A 25359-nucleotide genomic window follows, 5' to 3' on the forward strand; every position below is an offset into this window, starting at 1 on the left:
TTCCCTTCACTCCTGTCTGTTCTAAATGCACCTTGCATCTCATACTTACCTGAGGAATCTTCATTAACTACCTGTGATGTTTTGCATGGCCAATCTCACAGCTGATTAAGTTTCTAGATAAAAGACATTAAACATCAGGTCCTAATTCCCTTCATCAGCTATAAGAACACAGCTCACACTAGAAAGCAGATTTAAAAAAAAAAAAAAAAGCCTTATAGTTAATCCTCAGTAGCACCTGCAACTTCTTGGATGTACAAATTAAAGAGATTCCTGCTGTAATGTAAGGGTCCAAGCACACCAAGGTGCTCTGTAACATCTCACTGTCAGGGTTCAGCTGCTTAAAGTCAGTTCTGACCTAACAGCAATGAGTGGGGATCCAGCTATTGGGCACAGCCACAGGAACAATGAGCTGGAAGGTCTTAGCCATGGCCTCTCCCCTTGTTTCAGGTGTCTGTAAGCTGAGGGTGGTCATTACCCTCCTGGCTCATGGTCACCTGTAATTCCCAGCTCACTTTCTCTTGCTGAGCACCCTGCCCTTGCCACTCCCCAACATCAACTTGTTTACTTGTTATCAGGAGAAGGGCATCTGGCATTCAAAGTCACAGTTCATACTAATAGGATTTAAGCAACCTCTGCTCACTTGTAATTAAAGTCCATTATCGCTAATACAAGCAATCCCCAAAGCCAGTGTTCTATAGCCTACACTGCCCCTGGGGCCATCATTAGTAGCTGAACTCAGGAAGGAGACAATCAAAGCAATGAGTCAAAACAGTCAGTGGTACAGTGGACATTCCCTTAACATTCTGGGCACACTGCCTGCCTCATAGCTGTCCAGCATACCCCGATTCCCTGGTGTGGAGCACACAGCAAAGCAACAGCTTGGCAACACCCCATGTTTTCTGTGTTTTGGGGTGAGAAGTGCTGCTCCTGAAATACAGGCCATGCAACCCAAGGAACAGCCTTTCAGTGCAGCACAACTGAGCTCCAGAGGCTGCACTTGGAAACACAAGCCACAAATCATAACTAACATAAGTGGCACATGTCCTTTTTTGAAATGGAGAGGGGATAGAAAAAACCTCACCAAAAAGAGGAAATGCATCCAGGCACACTGTGCAAAACACAGTAAAACATGCATGGCATCAACTACTTCTACCCTAATCCTATCAGCACAGTATGACTAGTTTAAGTAAAAACCCCTAACGTTGTCATCAACTCCACCAAGTTCAACGCACCATTAGTAACATCCCTCAGAGATCAGTAATGGAGTCAATGCTGCTAAATGTCTTTTAACATCTAGAATGACATTCTCAGCAGCTTGGCAAACAAGTTGAGGGGAATGCCCAACCCTCCAGCGAGCAGCAGTGCTGTGCCTGCTGAGAACCCCACTGGTACGTATCAGCAGGCTGAGGACATGAATCAAGGCAAACATCACAAAGTTCAGGAAATGCTGAATCTTGCATCTGGAATGAAATAACCTCAGGCAGCAACACAGGTGTGCACAGATCTGGGGATCCTAACAGACAGGGTCAACAGCAATACGCCCAATGAGCAAAGGAGGACAAAACACGCTGGGCTGAATCAGCACAAGTGCAGAGGAGTAAATTCACCCCGTCACTTGTGAACACAGAATTTCTAGTTTTCAGCTTCTCACATTTAGTCCAGGTGTGCTGGATTCAATCAAGCATGAGGGTGTCAGCATAGCTGGTGACCTGGAGCATATGCAAGCATAAGAAAAGCTTAAAACTGAGCCCCTGGGAGAAACTAACCCACACTGGCTCTCCTTGACTGCATTTGTTATGACAACACCTGTTGAGCTCAGTAGCCACTTTCAAGACCTACACAAAGCAGGCCAAGTTCTTCTCAAAAATAGGTATAAGACTTAGGTCAGCTGTTTTGTAACTTGAAAATAATAAAGCTACCAATGTCCAGAGCAAGTAATTACTTAACTAGAAGTGTATTTTCCCCCCTGCATTACGGTGTCATGAATGCTCTGTCTGGCCATGGAGTTTGCAAGCAGACTGATTTTCAGCCTTCCACCCTTTTGCCTATACTAGTTCATTCTGCTGGAATAAGTTGCTGCCTGTAGATGCACTGAATCTGCAGGAATTTAGGAATAAGGAATCTTTCCTTTTGGTAATAGTGTTAGAAAAGAGCCAAAAAATCCAAAACATTAATTTTAGCCATAGTGTAATAAGTAAGGAAGGAATAAACAAATTATAATTGGTTAAATTATTGATGGTTCACATTTAGGAACTTTCTAGTTCAGCAGATGCTTTCCTCCTCTAGCTATTTGTGATAGCATGGATGGAGCAGAAGCAGAGGGTGATACATCTGCAGCTGAGTTCTGATTGCAGTTCTGCAGCCATCCAGTACTCTTCTGAGATCAGAAAGTTGTTGATCCTGACAGCAAGCAGCTATTACAGGTTCAGCAGGAACCAGCTGTTTTAAAACCTCGCTTTAAGGAGGCGTATAATCAATGGATATCAAGATGTTACAATATAATCAAGAGAGTTAGGCAAAGTGGACAATGATAACAAAAGAGAATAAAATGGGAGGCTTACCCTTCAGCTGGGCTCACCACAAAACACCAATAGAGGCGATCTCCAGAAGAGATCCTTCCCCACTGGTAGCCAGCTCTTAAATAGGTCTAGGAATTGCCTTCACCTGTGCTCTGGCTGACTCGTGGCTCACCTCAGGTGATCAATCAGAGGTTCAGGCCGTGACTCAGCAGCTCCCATACAGGAGGCTTTCAGCTTATTAACACAATACCTGCTTTCAAAGTAAGCACACAAGGATCTTGGCTTATGAAGTATGTGGCAACATCATACATATGAAGAGCCCAGGAAAATAACATCAGGGGAACTGCAAAGCATTTTCTGGTTAGTTGGCATTTTGCTTTATAAGTCACTGTGGTATTAATGATTCTATTAAAGCAAGCAAGAACTAGAAAAACACTTAGGTAATGTATTCAATATGATGGACTACTCCTTAAGAAGGCAGCTTTAGTAAGAAGTCCCTTTTGGTAGAAAACACCACGTTTTTCAGAACACTAGAATTTAGGCTGTTACAAGGGAAAATAAAGTGGGGCATGGCTATCTAGTAGCATTTTACACTTATTACATTCATTCAGAATACACCTCAGTACTGTGAAGCAAAAGCTGCAGTAGCGAAACACCTCAGCAGAGTTCTGCAGCTCCCTATGCTTTAGTTGTTGAACCCCACAGAGGAGCACGTGGCATCTGAATTACACTCCCAGGGTCCCTCTGTGCCATACAGACATTGCCATATGCTGCAGCCCCTGAGCCACAAAGGTCCATTCACCAAACAAGGAGCCCTGCAGACGCTCCTACAGGACCAAAATTCAGTTGTAGTGAGGCACAGTAAGACCAGTTGTCGCTGCTTAGTATGGAGCCCAGCAGTAAAATAACACCAGCAATCCCTCCTATGCTGTTCTCCCCCTGTGGTTTATGAGTTATCTGTGATGTTCACGACTACCTGCTGTTACTTCGCTCCAGCAGCGATTAATAGTAAGGCCCAAGAACACAACAGGAGCCTCTTAAGGTTGTCAGTAGGAAACACACAGAATACAGACTCCTCTGAAGTGCTTTTTCTCTTGACTACAAAGATGGAGACCTTCCCACATACCTTGAAAAGTCTCCTAGGCTTCCTGAGCCAAGAAGAAAAAAGATTCTCCAAATGAATGCCCCTGTTTTGCACACACTTCTTTTCCTCTCACTCCATGCTAAGCACTACTTTTCCACTAGCTATCTCTGCTACCTACAATACACAGGCATACTAGCAAAGAACACCTGCATTGCAGCCCTTCCCCATCCCTCCAGCCTCCAATACAGTATTTTACTGGAGAACTCCCCATTCCTTCCTTCTCTCTATGCCCAAACTCCGGCATCAGAACATCACACTTACTCTTTCCTACCTCAATAGCCAGCTGCTCCCCACTCCCAGAGGCAGAGAGTTCGGCAGGCAGAGCACTCACCTCAAAGGCTGGCAAGGATCTCCAGAATGAAGGAACGAAGGAAAAGGCAGAAATAAAAACCTATGGGGAAGCAGACAGGCCCATCACAAGGCAAGACCAGCCATGCTGCAGCCCCAGCTGGAAACTAACACAGCTAGCATAGGTGTCCTTTATATATCTCTGAGCCCAAACAGAAGAACTTAAGGCACCTGTGGCACTTCAATAACAGAAAATGAATACACCTGTCTACAGGGGGTTAACAGACTTGCAAGGATTTTTGAATTTGGACTTGCTAGTCCCAATGTATCTGTCCTCTTGAGGATTTAAGCCCAAGAATAGAAAGGAGGGAAATAAGTCTTTGTTAGGCACCACTGCTCCCTTCATTCCTTAAGTATTACTCATTTAGGGTTTGGTGCAAATGAGGGTGAAAGACCAGCCCCTCAAGAAAGGCCCAGCATCAGCCTTGTCCTGTGTGCAGTGATCCTGACAACTCCCCAGCACCAATTTTCCGTCACAGATGATGGATTAATCAAGGCTGATTTGAGCCAGCTGCACTCCATCAGGGTCTTTGCTCTGATCTTCATGCTGCAGTAACTTTCTATCTTAGCTGATTCTGCGGGGTGAAGCTGTTAAGACAGCCACTGCCCTTTGTCTCCCCTCTGCCACAAATAAAGTAATTTAAAAAAACAATTTTCACTAATCCTACTAAGGTGATTTGTTACAATAGTGAGAAGACTGACAAGACCCAGTTTCTATCAAATGCTTTTGTGTGCATCCATGTGAGTTGGAGCTTCAGAATCTGACCTACCACATGAAGACCAGCAGACTGAGGAACAGGAGCCAGACTCCTTTTGCTGCTTGTTGGCATGCTGGTTCTTTGAAGCATGCGTTCACTCCTCACACTACAACCGATTTTACATTACAGCTGTCATTTAACTACTTGCCTCTCTCAAGAAACACCTGAGGTACAAGTGCCTCCCTGCTGCTCCAGCCCCATGTTACTACATGCAGCAATGCTGCCAACAAGCTGGGCTTAGCAATCACCTCCCTGACACACATGTTTAGAGAATTACCTCCTGCGTGGATCCTGGGGATCAGCAGTACTTACCAGCCACTAAATTAAAGCTGTTTGCTGGCCTCCTTGCACAGGCTCTAGTTTATGCCATTCTCTGCATGGTAGCACATACGAGTACCAGTCCTTAAGCTGGCTGAGATGCAGCACTGTTAAAGCAGCTGCAGCACTGCCGCATCCAAAAGAGCAGCAGCATCAGAGGACCTCAACAACTTTCCTGAACTGAACACACACACAGCCAACAAACCCCTGCACATAACCCATTTTACATGTCAGCAAAGCTGCCCAAGCAGATCTACTGACAGTTTCAATACTGGCCTGCATCTATACACAAAACAACAGCTCAGGCCCTCCACAGCCAATCCTTTTCAGCTTTCCAGGCTCCTCCAGAAAAGCTTTAGAAAGCTCTAACAGACAAATGTTATAATAAAAATACTGTGTTATAACAGTAAAACTATAAGAAGCTACTCAAACAACTTATGTAGAGAATAATCAGGAGTATGCAACAGGGTGGAAAAGACTAATACAAATCTGTTCAAATGCTACAGTCATAGAAGTTAGTTTGAAACACATGATCCTGACTATGCAGCAGCTATGAAGGAGCACCAGAAGGCTCATAACAGAAAGAGAGAGAAAAAAAAAAGCTGTTAAAATGATGGCTTCCACCAGCAGAATTCAAGCTATGGGACATCACTAATCACTTCTAAGGAACAGCTCCTTCCTTTGTGATCCCAGTACAGATCAGCAGAAAGAAATGAGGACACGTATGTGACCCAACATCCATTCCCTCTGATGAGAAAAGACATGATGTGTTCAACCTCTTCCAGAGCATTAATGTGCCTACCCTGCTCCTTTCTCATGCCATTTGACTGGAGGTGAACCTGCTGGCATCAGTCTTCATGACAAACTTTTGAATAAGCTTATCATGGTAGAAATGGCTGCAGTCCATTTCTTTCCAATATTTGTTATTTCAGGCAGGGTGCAGGAATGAGGTATTGATTGCGTGCAGTTCACATTTTGAATAGACTTCTCAACCATAAAAGGTAGAGATGTTTTAATTTAAACAAGACTTTAGCATGATACGTGATAGTAGTTTCTAGGGAAAAAATAAAAATTCCCAAGCCACTGTACATCCCAGTTTGGCCCTTGGGTCTAGAATTGTGAGCCAACACCTAAGCATATGCAGAGTCCTAGCAGATGTACTGAATCCCAGCTAGTCACTTAGTCATGCTGTGCCTCCACCTCCTCATGGGAATAATGCACAGCTACTTCACTGGAGTAACACAAAGCTGATTTCATTAGCATTCACAAACTGCTTTCTGCTCAGCAGATGGAAGTGTTAGGGAAACGCCAAAAATCTCTACTTCTGGGCTTCTCTCCTAGCTCTTTTCGTAAGTTATTTCCTACAAGGTATGCAAAAATGTCTTAGAAACTTCTTAATCAAGATAGCAAACATATCCTCATTTTCCAAACATAGGCTTGTAATTATGTGAGAATGAGGCAGAAACAGCACTTATATGCATTAACATTGACGTGATCAAGAGATAACAGTGCCATTAATATGTCCTCTTGGAAAGGATCCTTTCAGACAGGCATTGGAAAATCATGAGTGGGGCTCATTAAGCTTTTTTTTTTTTCAAGATGAATGAAACAATGAGGATGCTTAAAGAATGCTGCAGTAACTGAAGGGAAAAAGGAGACCGTGGTCTTTTAGAGCACTGAAGGCTTCTAAACTATCCATCCAAATGGAGCCATGGCATCAAGTATCCAGAGCACCCCTCTGACAGGTTGATAGGCAGCAGCAAACAGCCGGCTCCCCTTGTGCAAGCTCCTTCAGCTCCTTCAGGCAGAAGAAATCCCAGTGAGAAAAGACAACGGAGCACGTGCCTCACAGTAATTGATCATAGCACCCCGAAATGGTACAGGGTCAGGAAGGTGAGTGGCTTGCAGCCATTGCCTCTTGTCCCATCATCGTGCCCCTCCGAGCAGAGCTTGGCTCAGCCTCCTCCATGTTCTCCAACCAGGCAGTTGCAAACAGCAGTGACGTCTCATCAAACCTCATCTTCCTGCTCACAGCCTAGATAGTGAAGAGTTATAACTTCCAGTGCTATTTAAATTAAATGAACCTATATGAAAGAGGGTGGAATTCTCATGTGGACAAGATTGTAGTGTCCACAGCTCCAATGTTCTAACCACAAGTGACCATTCTCTTCCAAAAGCTTTATATTTGGGAGATCTTTCTCCGTGTGACAGGCGAGACAGAGCCCTTTCATTTCAGCAAGGTTAAGATTAAGTGAAACAAATCCAAAGCATTTGGATCCTTTTCTAAAATAAATTACGGATCCAATAACTTTATTAGATCAGGAAAATACAGGATATTTCTCTAGACTAAATACGGCACTGCTTCGGTTGTCTGTGATACTACTACAGCCGAGTTGCTCAGCCTTTGTATCAGCACCTTCTAATATCTCTCAAGTTCCAACATGTTGTAAAGTGAAGCTTTAATTATCTTTTTTTTGTCCTCATATCGCAGTTGATCTGCTGCTCTCACTGCTGTATCGAGTCACAGAACAACACGTGACATGGGCCAACCCTACTGACAGGGAGTTCTGGCAAAAAAAATCACCTTAGTCACATTAATAAGCTTTCCCCATAAGGCAAACTTAGCTCAAGCTGTTGCAGTCTTCATTTCTAATTTGTTTGGAATCTGTTTTGATTTTCTGTCTCACATTAAATATAATTCTCTTCTAGGCTCTGTTTTACGCATTGATTTTTGCAATTGCATTCATATTACACTGGGACCAAATCCACAGTTCTCTAATTCAGGTAACACAAAAGCTTAGACAAATAAAGCCTATTTTTTTTATTTATTTATTTTAATTAGAGAAATGCTTTGAACAGGGATGGGACTTGGAGTAGTTACAGCACCATTTGTTTTCACAGTGAAGGGTATACATCAGGGAGGGATGGACTGTTGACTTTTTAAGAGCATGCTAAAAAAAACCTCTCTCTGGACTATACTCTGCACTGGGGAAACTTAGAGTTTAATGAAGCCATCAAACTATTATTTTAAGTAGCTCTGCTCCAAAGTAGCCATCAGTGCTGCACTGAGACAGAATGTAGAGAATCTCCTAAAACCTTTCCCACAGGCCCCATCTCCAATACACACAATGACTCTTTCCTCTTAAATAAGAACAAGCGGGTCTGACATTTTTATTACATGCACGGCACTTTTTCCTGATTTTTATGGCTACCGGGTTAGTTTTAACATGTATTCATCTCAAAAATACGTGCAGAGAGCAGAAAGATCGGTACCACCACCACACAGAGCTGGATTCTATTTCTGGCAAGTCATTCTGGGCTTTCGGGAAAACAGAAGTGCAGGCAGAGGTCAGCAGCCCCACTGCTGTACTCAGCAGCACAGCCTCCCTGTGGTTGTGTCCTCCTGCAGAACGCCTCTCCAGCCAACCCAGCAGTGTAAGAAGGCAACAGCCCCGAGGACTGCAATTCAAAAGGAACTGGGCCTGAGACTGTCTCGTTTGTGAGGAGCAAATATCATTAAGCACTTCTTGTTCTGCAAACTGGCATCACAGTTTGGCATCTGCAAACTGGCATCACACTGGCAAACACAGCATCACAGGCTGTGATACAGTAGAGCTGATCGGCTCGTCTTGCATTCAGTTCAAATACATACTGTCAATCACAAGGACTACATTTATATAGGCAATCAGAATACTGCCAAGGAGAAATGTCTCCCTCCTGTTCCTCTCCCACCTTTCTTCCTACACTTAATGCACCATAAGATAGAGATGCCCATGGGACAATTCCACCCCTCTAATACGAAGAGATTTGGTTTCTTTTCTCTCAGAAGACAGAATCACAGAATCACAGAATCACAGAATCACCTGGGTTGGAAGGGACCTCAAGGATCATGTAGTTCCAACCCCCCTGCCTAGCAGACCTAGATGCCTGGTAGGTTGCCTGCCTTCAGAATAAGAAATAGCATGACCGATTTTTGGGTTTGGGTTTGGTGTGGGTTTCCTGGGGGTGTAAGCGAGAGCTTCCTTCTCATCCCTGGTAGAGGCAGAGCATGGTCTGTGTGCTTTTGTGATGCACTGTTCGTTGTCGAAGTTCACTCATCACATCAATCCAGGAGCCTGTAGTCAGTTTAAGCACCCTCACTGTGTTCTCATCTTCATTTCAGAGATTGCCTTCCCTCCATCATCTCAGACGGAAGAAAGCAGAGCAGTCACTGTGATGTGCTGCCCCATCCTCAGGCCGACTAATCACCCAGGAGAAGGTGCTCAGTCCATTTTTTAAGAAGATGAAGTTTTCCATTGCTCTATCACAGAGGTTCTTTTTTGTGTCTCATTATTTCAGACCCTTTCCACTTCATTATAAAAGCACCATTTGCTAGACTGAAGGTAAGCAGCACAAGAGCACTTCAAGGCTGCACAAATTAATCAATACAGCCTCTGCAGCTGAAGCACAAGGCCATCACACCAGGGAGGTCTCATTTTGAGCTGCTCTCCACCCTCCTAATTAAGCACTTTATAACTCATCTTCCTTCAAAAAATAAAATATATATATATATTTATATATTAAAAAAAAAAAAAAAAATCTCCCAACTATAAAGCTCTGTTAAGAAATAGACATGAAAAAAATGGAGTCAAGATGAAACAAACTGTCTGTAAGAGAAAAAGAAAAAAGAAAAGAGTCAAGCAAGGCTGTCCCTGCTCCCACTAGGATGGCTAGGCTTGGCCCAGGCACACCTGCTGTTTTCTCTACAGCATTCCCAAGCATCAGCGCCATTGGATGGATTTGGCAGAGAAAAGAATGAGGGCTGCAAGGTTCCCTACCCATTCCTTGCCCCCCAACACCCATTCCACTCCTGAGGAGCTCTGCTCTCACACTGGTGTGCCAGGACAGCACAGCATGGAGCCCTGCACTCCCCAGAGCTCAAAGACAAAAAGCATTTTGGACAGTTTATTTCCAATACAGCTGCTAAGGAAAAAGGTTCCTGATGTTCCTTCAGCACCACTGGGTGACCCATGTGGGCTCCCCTTCAGGCACTTGGTCCATTAGCTGTATTTACAGCTATCCGACTTGTTCTTAAAATAGGATATTGGGTTGCATTGTGTCTCATGAAAATAGAGATGGTTTTCACCACCCCTAGCACATCTAAGAGTGAACCAGGTCTTTTAGAAGGTGCTGCAGAGCTGGCAGAAGAGGGACGTGTCACTGGAGAATGAGTGCTTTGAATGCAGAGGCATTGTGCATTTGTTCTATTTATTTACTTTGTGAGAACACTTTTCATAGACAAAGGCTAAAATCGTGCCAAGAGCCATATGCACACAATGCTGCAGTTTATTCTTTATCATGCCACTAGTTTCCCAATCTAACGTGTGGATTTTTATCACAAGTCCTTCAACATCAGATTTCAAGCAGTCCAAATGAAATGGCCTACAGGGTCACAAGTTTAGACGTGTGCTTGAAGGGCAACTGGAGTTAAAATACAACAGGCAGTAGAATTACCTATACCTGCACGAGGGAGAGGCTTTCAGACCAGAGCACAACCAGCTCCTCTGGGGTCAGGTTTGCTCGTATGCTGCGAAGGCTTCCAGCAGCACTACCACAGCCCGTGGGGCTTGGAGCACACCGTGGCCCATCACTGTTACAGATCTCATCTCATGAGACAAGTTACTTTGTCTCTTACGACAAGGAAATCAACAGAAGCACTGCTAGTAAACCACAGGAGAAATGGGTGCACTGGCACTGAGTTGGTTCCCAAACTTCAGCACAGCTCCACCTGTTGTCCTGAGGCCTGTCTCATCCATCAGGCTTTCCAACCAGCGCCATTTCAATGCCTGGCTGAGCTAGAAAGCTTCCACTGTTCCTCTTCAGCTTCACCCAGCACTCAGGCCTCTGCACTACATGCTGTGGTGCCACATGGAGTTTAAGTTTAATGCTCACTGCAGCTAGCAGCCATTTATGGTAACAGACAGTTTTGTTTCTTGGAATTAATATTCCTTTGTGGCTTTTGTTGGTTTTGTTGTTGTTGTTGTTGTTGTTTTTGTGGCATAAATCAGGACTGTTTCCCTTATGACTTGGAACAGGCTCAGATGCTAAGAGCAGAGATAGACAATCACAAGCAATCAAATTACCATATCCTAATGAACTACCATTTGTCAGCTGAGCAGAATAACTATTTCCCAGCATACAGAAGGTAAACATCAGAAAGGCACGAGGAAGGTAATTAAAGCCAATGTGTTTAATTCTGCATTTGCATAAGGCTGGGAGAGTGCTGACAGCCACTCCAAGCTGCTTGTGTGAAATCTCTATCGGCCAGGGAAGTCTCTTGCCCTCACCTCCCATTTTCCTTTCAACCTTTCCCATCCCCCAGTACCCACTGAGCCAAGCACTGTGTGGCCCCCGTCCTGAGCCCCAGCTCTTTCCAAACCTCTGTCACAGGGAGGTGAGGAGGTGCCCAGCATCTCAGGCAGTCAGGAGGCAGCTCCGTTCTCAGCTCTGCATGATCTTGATGACAACTTGATGCACGTGTTACATCTTGAATGATTGCAGTACAGACATGTTTGAAACTTGGCTACTTAAATAACCTCTCCTCTCCCATCCAGTAAGGTGTTAAGGGCTCAAAAGGAAAAGGTTTAGCAATTCTGGGAGCAATATTAGCTCGGCTACATGAGTCAAATCCATATGGCACATTAATGATTCCCAGCAAGAAAACAATTTCAGGAGCTATTCATTTAGCTTCTAACAGCTAATATCCAATAACTTTCATTTTATCCAAATACTGGAAGCAATAAAGGCTCCTATGCACCCAGTAAAATAGATGAGGAAATGGCATAGTAAGGAAATCAAGAACACGAGGCAGATGTCAGAGCTCCAAGGAATAGAAGGTGATATTTTTATTTTTCCTCCTTCCCCTTTGTGTTCATGAAAGAACACATACAGCCTGCTTAGGCATCCAAAGCAGTATTCAAAGAGAGGAGCCCTAATTCCCCTCCATGGAAAATTGAGGATAAGGAAAGGGGAAAATTCCAACAGGGATAGCAATGCAGGGGACCACAAGATTCCATATGTAACACAGGGAAGGTGTGGATAAACCCCTGACCTGCACAGCAGCTGGATTTGTCTCAGCACTGCTCCTTTAGGACTCCACCAGGCCTTCAAACCTCAGCACCAAACACAAGAGGCAGCAACAAATGCAAGATTGCAGTGCTCTGAGCGCCAGCCTGCACCATCCATGGCTCCGTGTGCCCCATGTCAATAGCAGGTGGACCAAAGCCAGGGTGATGGCAAATGCCTCCCACTGAGACAAAGAGGCCAGTGCCCTGGAATGGCCACCTCGTTACTGTCCCACCATCCCACTATTACAGCACACTGCGCAGACTGAGGTTTTGTCCTGGCTCCATCACCTGCCTTTTGAGTAGATTTTAATGCTGCATCTGCCTTTCCAAAAAGGCCAGGCTATCACAGGCTGGAATAACAAGGAATAATCTCTTTCCAGGAGGAGGTATGCAGCTTGCTGGGGAGTCCCAGAAGAGCTGCATCCCACTGCTCCAGCAAAATCAGCTCAGTGCTTCACCTTGTTCAGCTTGCTTGTTGCTTCAGATGGAGGCAGGTACTTGGCTGCTGCTGTTTAAGGAATGTATATATTCCATCTTTCCTCAAAAGGAACAGCAACAAACTTCAAATGTTCAAAAACTCCAGGGAGCTTTCAGTGCATCTGGCACAGCTGTCCAAAGGCAGCACTGCAAGCGCTCTGCCATATCCTCTGCCCTGTCCCATCTGATGTGCCATGTCCTCACTTGAGCTGCGCTTTGAATACCAGCTACTTCAGGGATCACCTTCAGTACTTGTCTTGTGCAAGCACCTCTGCAGCAATGCTTCCCTCAATAGCATTTCAGCCTGGCTGCAACCTAATCAGATGGAGCAGATCAGCACTGGGTTTCCCCAGAGCCTGTAGAAATGGGGTTTACTCTAAGGGAATGCTAAAGGTTCCTGATAAGAGCCAAAGCTTCCTCTGTCATCAACTTCAGGAGGGATTAACACCACTGAGCATCCTGCAGAAATACCTGTCTGCATTCAGCCATCAAGCTGATGTGTACATTGTACACAGGATCCCAATAAATTCACTTTCAGCATCTTTAAAGCTATCATTGCAGGGGGGAAAGAACATTTTATCAGAACATACCACTAGAAGTCTTTCATTTTAAAATATTGACAGAAATAACTACCATGCCACTGAACAGGCTTTCCTTCAGGAAAGCCACAAAGACCTTTCACTTTAAAGCCAAAAAGCTTTCTGGCATCCACCATCTCTACATTGCCTACTCCTTCATGGGATCCTTCACGCTTCCCTGTTCCAGACCTGAGCCCATTCTGAGCAGCCTTCCTGGTCCAGCAGCTGGGAGAGGAAAAACTCCTGTTTGCCTTTCCTCTTCCCCACCAGCAGCGCTGGAGCTGCCCAGGCTGCCTGAGAAGAGCTGCTCTAAGTAACATTTTACAAAGCAGGTGGCACATCCTGCACCAAGGGCAGGGGAGAGAAGAAAGGAGAACCAGCTATCCCCTGCAGGACTGCACACACCTCCAGCATGAGGGAAGCCTCAAAGAACACAACCCAGCAACTTGGCAAAGGCAGAGGCAGGAGATGGGGGCAGTTGAAGAAATGTGCTGACACTTGGGCTCTGGGCAAGGCTGGGCAACGTTGTCCCTGCTCAGGAGATGCTGTTGCTCTTGTGGGAGGCTCAGCTGACATCACCAATCACCATGGGTAGCTCAGATGTGTAAACACTTATTACTCTATATATGCTGTTTGCAATTCTGCAGAGCCCAAAACCCAAGAAAAAAAAGGCAAATGGAGGGAATTAAAACTGATTCCCCAGCTGACTTCACAACTGTACTCTTAGCACTGTGTTTCTGCTCCCACGTCTTCCAAATTCAACTACGTACAAGGAATGGTCCATCATGCTGACACCTGGCACGAGAGTCTACAAATAAAAACAGACTTGTCTACAAAGGCAGCCTGCACAGCAGTGCTGATTTACGTGTGCTGCAAGTCTCTGCTCTTAGAATCATGGAATCATAGAATCATAGAATCACAAGGTTGGAAACAACCTATAAGATCATCTAGTCCAACTGTCTCTTCATCACTATTGCCACCATTAGCACTAAAAGCTGATGGTTGCAGGGATGCTGTCAGTGTATTCATGTCACAAAAGCAAAAATCAAACAAAGAAAAAAGATGTTGACAAAGAAAATCTCACTTTTCTGGTGGTAAGTCTCCAGCTTATCATGAGCTCAGTATCTGTTGGATGGTTCTGCTCCTAAGCACTCCCAACGGCAGCCACTGAATGTTGTGCAATAAATCCAGTGTAGGGTTACTGCCCCACACTGAAAGTTTTGCCCGACCTTTTGAGGTCCTACAAAAGGTTATAACAGAGAGAAGCAAGCCCCCTCTATCCTGCAGAGAAATATTCCCATTAAGCCAAATAATAGGGCCACCACCAACAAATGCAGCAAATCTGTATTTGCAGAGAGGTGCCCTTGAGGGCAGTATCACCTTCTAAAAAACTTGTAACCATAAGATGCACTGTCAGTGGGGTTAAAAGGCTTGCGCATCACAGAATCACAGAATGGCTGGAGTTGGAGGGGACCCCAAGGATCATGGAGTTCCAGCACCCCTGCCACAGGCAGGCCACCAACCACCAGGTCTGGTACTAGCACAGGTTGCCCAGAGCCCCATCCAACCTTGTTCACTTCCTCAGAGCCTAGTCACACACGGTGGCGTAGCACTGAGCGCAGTCAGATCCATGGAACTCACTGGCTTGATCCTATTTCTTGCTGAACTGGGCCATTCCTCAAAAGTGCAAGAAGCCTGCATGAGCCCCAGGGCTGGAGGGGCCTCACAAGCACTGAACCTCCTCGCCTGGAGGTTCTGCCACAGGAACTCAGACGTGGCACACTCAGGCAAGGCACTTTGCTTCCCATGCTCTTGGATTCAGCTTTTCAGTACGGTGCTCTGATGGTTAACTGCTTCTGCTGTGGTTTTAGGAAGTTTTATATAACACTTATTCTCTTTACAACTCTACCTGCAAAGTAATTCAAAAGATTTTCTGTTCAGACCACCTCAGTAAACCTGCTGACTTCATAATACCAATTCCAGGTCAAACCTTTAATCAAAGAGACCTCTCTAAGCTTCTTCTCACCCTTATTAAAGAGATTTACAAAACCGTGAAGGAGGTTGGAGAGTTAATGATGTTCCATTTTAAAAGGCTCCATTAAAATTTGGGTATTTTTATCTTCTAGAAAAAGCATTTGCAGATTGTAACTCCAAGGAGACAATTATAAGAGCATTCTGAGAGTCTTTTCACTTGATCTATAAGGAGGAGAAATGGTACAGCCGAGTACGGGAAAGAAAATACACTGCATAAGCCTTTTTCTTGAATAGGATCCTAACTAGCCATGCTGCAGCTGCAGTGAAGTGTCTCACGCTCCCGTGATTTATTACCGCAAGGGCCACAGCATCTGCCAAAGTGTGCTTGTAAGAAACTAAATGGCTTCCAAAGGAAACATCAGAATAAGACTGATTTTAGATTTGCATTTTTACCCTGATTAGTGTCTGTGGAGTTCCTTTGAAAACTTTTGTATCAAGCACAAATACAAAATTATTGCCAAACGCAATTTGAATTCGGGAAGGCTTCAGGAAGGAAGCCCAGTTCCACTCAGAGAGAAAGGAGGCGGCTGTTTACAGCAATGAGAATGCAGAAGAGTACTGAAAGAGAAAGGAAGTGGCAGTCTTCCAACATGCTGTGCCTCAGACCAAATTGCTTTCTGTCTAACATGATGAGTTGCTCTCAGGCGTGAGTTATTCTGCTAACCTCTGAGCTTGACCTTGGGCACTAGGCTTCACATCAAATGTAAGTAACAAATTAGGGGCTTGATCCTGTACTCCAACTTCCCTTTTGCTTCAAACCAAGGAGGGGGAATGGTAGTATAAGCTGTGTAAATATTGGTATGGTGGTATTCCTGATGGACTTCCCAACAGAAAACTCCTACAATTAGCCGAACTACTGCCGACACAATTTGGGATCACAGTAGAAGATGAAAAGGCAATGTATAACATCTTATAGTTCGAGCAGACTGGTGACCTGAAACAGTGGATATTCTCTCATGAACAACCAGAAGTTTAATATGACTAACTGGGCAAACAAGCCCCTTTTCCAGTATCAACTTGTGTCACATTGCATGAAATCCTAAAATATTTGCAATATGAAGGATGGACATCTTGTTAGCTTGAAAAGGTGGCTTGATTTTTAGATGTGTCAGGAAGGTGCTGCTGTCAAATTACCAACATCCCAATAACACAGCATCGTGTGGCATAATTCCTAACTTTAGTTTTCCAGCATATAATCCTAAAGCACAACAAGCTGCTGTAAGGCACTGGGAACAAAGCAGTTGTGGTAGCTAGTGCCACCACGCAAAGATCTGCCTGGATCTCTCAAGCTTGTGTGGTCTTCAGAGGGGATGTACAAAGTCCCAGGGTATCAGTAAGATAAAGGCACATCTGGAGGTACGCAGCTGATAGCGTGAATTGAATCAAGTTCCCCACCTTTACCTGGATTCTTCCTAGAAGAATCTTAGAGATTCCACAAGGGATTATCCCTGGTTTGAATTTGCAATAATGGTTAGAGCCAACAACTCCTTGCTATACAACTTCACCGTCGCCATCCCCTCACAAGGAGCCTGAGCTACCCCCCAACCCATTTGCTTCAGCACCAACCTGCAAAAGGGCAAACCACCAGTGGATCGGTCTCCTGCCTGCCCTCCTTCTTCCTCCCGTAGCCAAAACAAGCACTTCACCTAAACTACAGCACATTCCTTCAGCTAGACAGGATCCCATCGTGATGAAGCTCATCAGATTTTAGAGCTACAGAATATCATGATCTGACCACTGAAAATCCTTCCAGGTATATGGCATCCTTCCCTTCCTACACATTGCTTCTGCAATCCCATTGCAGCTACCATGTTCCGAAGCCTTTTGCTCATACAGTGAACCCAGATGACGCATGAGAGTGCAGTGACCACGTTTCTGTTTGATAGATGTTCGAGACGTGCTGTTGATGGTATACTGTAACTGCTCAGGGTTAAAAACTGAAACTGATTCAGTGCTAAGAATCCTCTAACTTTGTTCCAGTCGGGAAAAATCATGTTCAGCTACAAGATGATGGTATCATTAAAATTCTATTTCAGAGAAATACTGTTAAATGATAATTTTGCTCTTCATATTAGGAGAGGATTAATAATTGAATCCAAAGACCTAGTTATATATTTTGGTAGATTTGTTTCCTAATAGGAAGAATGACTCAAACAGAAATCCATTAAATTTTTGAATATTCCCATGCTAGTTTGATTCTAAGCTTTTCCATTAAGTAGCAAAGTCTTAATGGCATTAAACCACTTAAACAGCAAAAACAGCACATAATTATCACTTTGAATTGAATCATTTAGAGTGTGAATAGATACTGTACATCACTGACAATTCACACTCCCAAACACATTTTTCTGTTCCTTCACAGCCCCTTGTACTGATAATTGTCCCAAACATCCATCATTTGCTCTCAGGAAGATTTGCTCAGAATAACAGGATAACAAAATTAAGCCTAAATGAAAGAAGGCATAACAAACAGCAACTGTGTTATTCTTACATTAAGACAGATGTATAAAGATGAGTGAGAAATGAGGGCATGATCATGCATAATCCAGTAGGCCAACAAGTGAAACTACGCAGAATGCAGCACGCCCCTTGCCCTGCTCCACTCACTGCCTGCCTCTCTTTAGAACAGAATCCTTGAGATTTGGAAGGGACCTCTGAAGGCCATATAGTCCAACTCCCCTGCTATGAAGAGGGACGCCACAACTAAACCAAACAGCCCAGGGCATGATCCAACCACACTTTGAAAGTCTCCAGGGATGGGACATGCACCACATCTCCAGGCAACCTGTTCCTGTGCCTCACCACCCTCATTGTAAAAGACTTTTTCCTTATATCCAATCTACATCTACCCTTTTTAAGCTTGAAAACATTTTCCCTTCTCCTGTATCAACAGACCCTGCTTACAAGTCTGTCCCCATCTTTCCTGTAGCTCCTCTCTAGATACCGACAGGCCGCTCTCAGCTCTCCCCACAGCCTTCCCTTCTCCGTGCTGCACAGCCCAGCTCTCAGCCTGTCCTCGCAGGGAGGTGTTCCATCCCTCACATCGTTTTTGTGCCCTCCTCTGGATGCTCCAACAGCTCCGTGTCTCTCCTGTGCTGAGCACTCCCCATCTGGACGCAGCGCTCCAGGTGAGGTCTCACAGCACGGAGCAGAAGGGCAGATCCCCTCCTCGCCCTGCTGGCTGTGCTGCTTTGGATGCTCCCAGGATCCGGTTGGCTTTACGGGCTGTGAGGGCACAGTGCTGGCTCTGTCTGGCTGCCAACCCCACATCATCTTTTCTTGGCAGGGCTGTGCTTAATCCTTCCATCCCTCAGCATCTCTGGGTAGTGGGGGTTGCCATGACCCAGGTGCCAGACCTTGTATTTGCGTTCGTTGAACCTCTTGAGGTTCTCCTGGGCCCACTGCTCGGTCTGTCTGGGTCTCTCTGGATGGCATCCTGTCCCTTGTGTGGTTGACCACACCACACAGCTTGGTGTCATCAACAAACTTGCTGAGAGTGGATTCAACCCCACTGTCAGTGTCACTGATGAGGATATTAAAGAGTGTCAGCGCCAGCACTGACCCCTGAGGGACGCTACTCATCACTGACCTCCACCAAGCTTTGCCTTGGGAATTCAGAAGTGTGACATTCCATCTGTCCCCACTGCCCTGATCCTGTCCAGCCCCGCCATAAAGCACTGCAGGGGGTTCAGGAGAGGCGGAACCATCCATCACCACCACATCCACCAGCACTGCAAGAGACAGGAGCAGCACCAGGTTGAGGGATTGCGATCCCCCAGGTGCATTTCCACCCATGCCCCTCTCATACGGTGGTACACCATATTGTACCACAGCACTAGGGAGCAGAGCAGTACCTTTGCCTTTGTACATGAGACAGGTGCCCATCAAGCCAACAAAAGGCAGAGCTCAGCAGCACTGTGGCTTGGTTGCTGACAGCAGGGGCTCCACTGAGCGCTGTGAGACAGCAGCTGCAGCAGCAGAAGGCTGTGAGCCAGCAGGCCAGCAGCAGGCTGGTACATACAAAGGGAATGGAAAGGACCCAGACAGCATGCTAGGGCCGGCCAAATTGAGCAGCTGTGTAACAGAACAACAGTGTCATCATCTGCTGGAAAGGGAAAGAGGCCGAAATCTGATATGACTGATCTCGGTGCAGCAGCCTCTGTGCTCTGCCCTTTTGCCTGCAGTGCGCATTACTCCCTGCTCACACATGCAGGCCATTAGCACTGCTCCCATCCCTGCACCAGAAGGCATAAAGCTTCTGCATCTGACTGTGGTCCCAGGGCAGCAGCACCCTCGGGCTGCCCTGCACAGGCCCTCAGGAACAGGGGCATAACATTCCCAGCATATCTCTTCCACTAGATCACATGAATAACTCCAGTTTGCTGCAGAGGTACCTCACAGACACATTCATTTGACCTCTGCACACACAGCTCCAGGGTCTCCTGCTTCGATATCAGCACAGCAAAGCAAACATCTGCTTGGAGGTTTGGCTATTTCAAAACCTGACTGTCCCTCTCAAAAGAAAAGGATGTCAATGTTTAGCTCAAGAAAGCATCTCATGAAAGTCATCATTATTCGGGCCTTTCAGAAGCTCTGCTATCTCTACCTTTTCTCTTCCTCCTCCTCCCTTAATACAGTAACATCAACAGAACCTCCCAGATCTTTCCACCTAGTAACAGTAACTATTTACTATTTGTCAATAAATGCTACACCAGGAGCATTCCTGAAGCCCCAGACTGCAGGTAACAAGAAGAAAGAACAAGAAACAGAGGCAGGGCCTCAGACGTTCACAGGAACCACAGCTCCAGGGAGCCAAGACACCATCTATGTCTGTAAGTCACACCAAGGCAGTGCCCAACAAGCCGGCTTCCCATCAGGGGTTGCCTGTGAGACACAGGGCTGTCTGTCACTGCTGCTCGCAAGGGTTCTTCGTACCTACGCAGTCTGAAAGCGTCTGCTGAGCCTGCGGTATTCAAATGCTGGGGGCTCAGACTGGCAAAAGCAAGCTCCTTAAAGATGTGGCATGTTAGTTTAATTTCAGCAGAATTGCTGCAGCTAGCAGGATGTTAGTATCCACCTGATTGACTTAGCACAGACAGAGAATAAGATGTGCTTTTCCATTCAACTATACGTATTAAAAACAAGAAACTATATAGCAGTTCAAAATCAGTAAGTTCCTTTCAAGTATTTTGCTGCTTTTGTATCTTCCTATGCTTGAGGGCATCATTTAAATAATGGCTATTTCAATGCCAAGACCTTCCTCGACAGTGCTCATGGAGAAAAGAAAGTGATTTAAAACCACTGTTTAACATGGTTAATCAAATTTAAAGATTTTAAGGCTAAAAGAGCTCATTATGCATTATCTCCTATAAATGTGGCCATAAGATGTCATCCAATAATTCTGATATGCCATACAAAATCTGGGGAGAACACTTTGTCAGAGGTAAATAGCCAGGATGTGAATTTAGTATGAAAATAAGACAAATCTCCTGTTTAAAGCTTCCATCCTTTGCCTAGAGCCCAGCTCCATGACAAGGACATGGCGTCACACATGGCTGTGTACACCTGCAGAAGATGCTAACAACCTGCAGAGTCCGTGTCCTTCAGTACTGGGATCAGTGCTCTTTGACATGGATGCTCTTTGGCATCACTGACATTGACAGTGGGATCAAGTGCACCCTCAGCAGTTCACAGATGACACCAAGCTGTCTGCTGCAGCCACACGTCCAACAGACAGGATGCCACCCAGAGAGACCCAGACAGCCCGAGCAGAGAATCACATGAGGTTCAACAAAGTCAAGTGCAAGGCCTGGCACCTGGGTCACGGCACCTCCACTATCAATACAAGCTGGGGGATGAAAGGATGGAGTACAGCCCTGCTGAGTAGGACCTGGGGGTACTGGTGGATGGGTATGAGCCAGCACTGTGCCCTCACAGCCCAGAAAGCCAGCCGGATCCTGGGAGTTTTGCACATCTCCCTCTCGATGGCACCTTTTGGACTTGTACTGATAGAAACAGGGCTATCTCCTACTGACTGGGGTGTGAGCACCACCTAGATACTGCTAGTGCAGCCATTTGAAGACGAGAACTAAATGGTAATATCATTACCTAATGCTGAAGCTGTGCCAAAGGGCTAACTCCTGAGGCCATGCAGAGCCTGTTCTTCCACCTTTCAAGCTTCTGAAACAGTGGAAGCACCTTGGACGTCTCTGCCTTTCTTTCAATTCTATTACCATCTGCGGGAATTTATTGTTCTTTAATAGGGAATCACAGAATTGTAGGAGTGGGAAGGGACCTCCAGAGATTGAGTCCAACCCCCCTGCCAAAGCAGGTTCCCTACACCAGGTCGCACAAGTTGGTGTCCAGGCAGGTCTTGAACATCTCCAGAGAAGGAGACTCCACCACCTCCCTGGGCAGCCTGTTGCAGTGCTCCGTCACCCTCACCTAAAGAAGTTCTTGCGCACGGTTGCACGGAGCTTCCTATGCTACAGTTTCTGGCCGTTTCCCCTTGTCCTGTCTCCACACACTGCTGAAAACAGTCTGGCCTTGCCACTCTGCCCCCCACACCTTAGATATTTATAGGCCTGGATCGGATCCCCAATCCACATTCCAATCTGAATAAAAAGAAACCTGCATGTCAGTAAGGACACAGATCAGATCCTAAGTTCTTTGCTACGAGAGTGGTGAGGTGCTGGAACAGCTGCCCAGAGAGGCTGTGGAAGCTCCGTCCCTGGAGGTGTTCAAGGCCAGGTTGGATGGGGCCCTGGGCAACCTGGGCTGGTATTAAATGTGGAGGTTGGTGGCCCTGCATGTGGCCACCATGGGGGTTGGAGATTCATGATCATTGAGGTCCCTTCCAACCCAGGCCATTCTGTGATTCTGTGATCAATTTTGTAGATTCTTGTTTTCTGTAATTAATCTTAGAATCCACAGTTGTCATTAAAAAATGAAGTCACTGCTTGCTCTCTAGACTGAGCAATCATTTTCATCATGCATATGAAAACCATATTGCCAGATGGTAAAGAGCAAGTGAGATTCTGCCCTCATGCAATTCAAGGCCACACAGAGAGGTTTTTCTGTAGGGGAAGTCACGGAATTGAGAAAAAACAGCAATGCAATATATACTTAAATTGAGATTAACACAAACAGATGCCTTTACTTTGATGGAAGTCTTCTTAGCTGTTCAAGAACAAACCTTGTATTTTAGTATGGGAACATTGCTCCTGCCTGCCAAAAAACCAGTTTCGTGTGCAGTGATGGTGAAACCCAACCACCGGTGGGGAGAGTACAGGTAGAGAATCTATCAGTACAAATGCTCCTCTAGAAACACAGAGTAGTGACTAAGAGTTTTTATTCTTGCTTTTGGCCATAAAAATAACGCTTACAAACAATAACTAACGTCTGGGTCTGACACTGCCATCTCGTGAGCTTTCAAAAGTCTCCACAAGGTGGGCTCAGAGATCTTCCACTACACGCTTCTGACATTTAAGACACACATTTCCCGGAGGAGCCTTCCTCACTCCAAAGCACACATAGGGTTATGCTCTGGGGGTCTTCTCTGAGCTCTGCCAGCACCGGAACAGCTGTACGGCTGCTCCTTTTGTTTTCTCTTCTTCATCAAAGACAAAGCTAATATAGAATGAGTTGCTGTAAATCCCAGGCCCTATTAAATCTCTCTCCACCACCATGTTCTCCTGAACAACTGCATCTGTTGAGGACACAAAGTGGGAAAAGGACCGGTGCTTTGAAAGGAAGTGCCTGAGTGCCCTTCTGCAGAGGATTTCAGGCTGCAAGAAGCTGGAAGGAGCCACAGGAGGCTCATGCAGCTACTATGCGTCCCCCCACTTTGCCTTCAGGCTCAGCCCTTGGATTGCACAGTGGGCCACCCAACAGTGGACTATTCATGCCTGACCAGTGTGGGACGGAGATATGTGGCTAGACATGTGGAATGCGGTGAAACACAGGACCATAAATGTCTACCATCTTTCTGGTCACCATCCTCTACGTGTGTGCTGGACAAAAGACAACGTCAAGACAGCTGCTAAAGCTGATCTCGCGCAGGCATGCCGAGACTGAGACGCTGGCTCCAAGATGAGACCAAGACCTTTGCCCTACCAAAGCTGGATCAGTGGGAGAGCTTGGGCCTGGTGCCCCTATTTGCTCAGACAGCCACTGCTATGCGAGCAGCTCCGTGGTGTGCTCTAACCCCTCACTCAATACAGCGACCAGAGCCTGAAGCCTAACCGATGGCAGGTTTATTCATCTGCTTTGTGAAGGGGTTTGACCAAGTTCTTGACCAAGTCTTGCCAGCTCTTGAAGTTTGATCCCACCCACGCCCTGCTAGTCAAACTGCTCAAGAGCTTTTCTTCAACAGCATTTATTGCACCAAAAGCTGGCTGTCCTGACACATTCTCTGGGGAGGATTCCCCTTAGATATCCACCTTCAGCCAGCTGTTGCTGGCCACCTGCGCCACGCTGGGCCGGGAGGATGGTAAGAACTGCAGCAGCTGGACAAGGAGGGCCTGGCAGGGCTCCGGCAGCGCGGACACCCCCCTCAGGTGCTGGACCCCATCCTTCTGATGCTGGATGGTGTTGCAGAGGCAGCCGTGGAAGGGCAAGCTGCCAGTCACCATGGCAAGAAGGACCACCCCCCAGGCTCCAGATGTCCAACTTCTTGGCATCGTGGGGGTAATGCAGCCACATCTCCGGGGCCATGTAGGCTTCTGTTCCGCACAAGGTGCTGCTCAGTTCTGGGTAGCTGCTCATTTCCCTGCTGAGGCTAAAGCCAGCAATCTTGGCCTGGCGGCCATCAGCACTGAGCAGTATGTTCTCACACTTGAGGTCACGATGCACGATGTTGCGGTCGTGGAGGCAGTGCACGGCCCCCACCACCTGCACAAAGATGTCCCGGGCGTCGGGGACGCAGGGCAGCTTGCCCAGCTGCTGCAGCCGCTGCTGCAGGTCGAAGGCTGCCGACTCCATCACGATGTAGACCATGCCGTCGGTCAGCTCAAAGATCTCAAAGATGAGCACGATGTTGGGATGATCCAGCTCACGCAGGATGGAGAGCTCCCGGGGCAGAAACTTCTCCACACATTCTGGAGAGGCCCTTCGCTTGTCCACCATCTTGATAGCTAGGGGGACCGTGTACTTGGGGGAGGTGGCCGCCCTCACCGTGGAGAACGCACCCTCTCCTAAGGTCTCCGCCAGCGTGAAGCCCAGCTTGTGGAGTAGCTTCTTGTCTTTGTCAGTGTTTGGCATCTTAGCTGGTCCGGATAGGACGAAAGCGTGCCTGCAGTCGACCTTCACAAACCTGCAGTGGTTCCACAGGTGCCCTGTGGGGCTGAGGGTCCACCCAGGCACTGCGACAAAGTGTGACAGTGCCTCACTATGACTGTGATGTCAGCGTGGTCCGACGGGTCTGCGCTGCTCCTGGGTGTCCCAGCTTGTCATGCATACGCACTGGGAGAACTTCCAGCACTGAATATATATACATATATATATTTACCTGTTTCTGCTCTTGAGTTGTCAGAACAGGGACTGTCTGATGATAAGAGTTTAAATGTGACTGTTCTGGAGCAAATAATCACTTTGGAGACCCAGAGCTATTTTCTGGAGGGTATTAAAATCGGGTATTAAAATCAGAACTACGCAAAATGGCACCAGAGAGTGATTTGTACCGCCTCTAATTACAGGACACCTCGGCTGGGTGTCAAGATTTAGTTTTTGATCATGACAGTGCAGGAAATGGTTTCTCAAGGTGGGCTTTCCAGCTTGGGGCGGTGCAGATGGGGAGCCTGCTCTTTCAGCAGAAACAGCTTTGTGAACTTCTTTGAGTTGCGCTCCCGTGATTTTAACCAAAAATGATAACGATGCAAACAGAGAGGCATTCCCTTGCTGTAAGCTGGGGGTCACCAGGAGTGGATTCAGAAGGAAGGAGCAGGAGGCAGAGAGCAGGAGGGGAGAGGAGACGCGGGCAGTGCCTGAGGGCTGTGCAGTCGGGCAACAGCAGTGACTTGCTTGAGAGTGGCCCCTCTGCTCCGCTTCTGCTCACAAAACACACCAGAACCTTGATGA

General features: G+C 46.4%; 1 protein-coding gene across 1 annotated transcript; it reads right to left on the reverse strand.

Moving 5' to 3' along the window:
* Nucleotides 1-23627: 23627 nt before the first annotated feature.
* Nucleotides 23628-24823, reverse strand: LOC122163785 (testis-specific serine/threonine-protein kinase 6-like). The gene is given in 2 exon segments (XM_042825278.1): nt 23628-23933; nt 23935-24823. Coding segments are annotated over 2 exon segments (831 nt in total). The 5' UTR covers nt 24544-24823; the 3' UTR covers nt 23628-23711.
* Between the last annotated feature and the right edge of the window lie 536 nt (nt 24824-25359).

Source organism: Centrocercus urophasianus, unplaced genomic scaffold, assembly GCF_019232065.1.
Source record: "Centrocercus urophasianus isolate 14NV4802_14NV808 unplaced genomic scaffold, USGS_Curo_1.0 seq_24, whole genome shotgun sequence".
In the NCBI taxonomy this organism is placed as follows: Eukaryota; Metazoa; Chordata; class Aves; order Galliformes; family Phasianidae; genus Centrocercus; species Centrocercus urophasianus.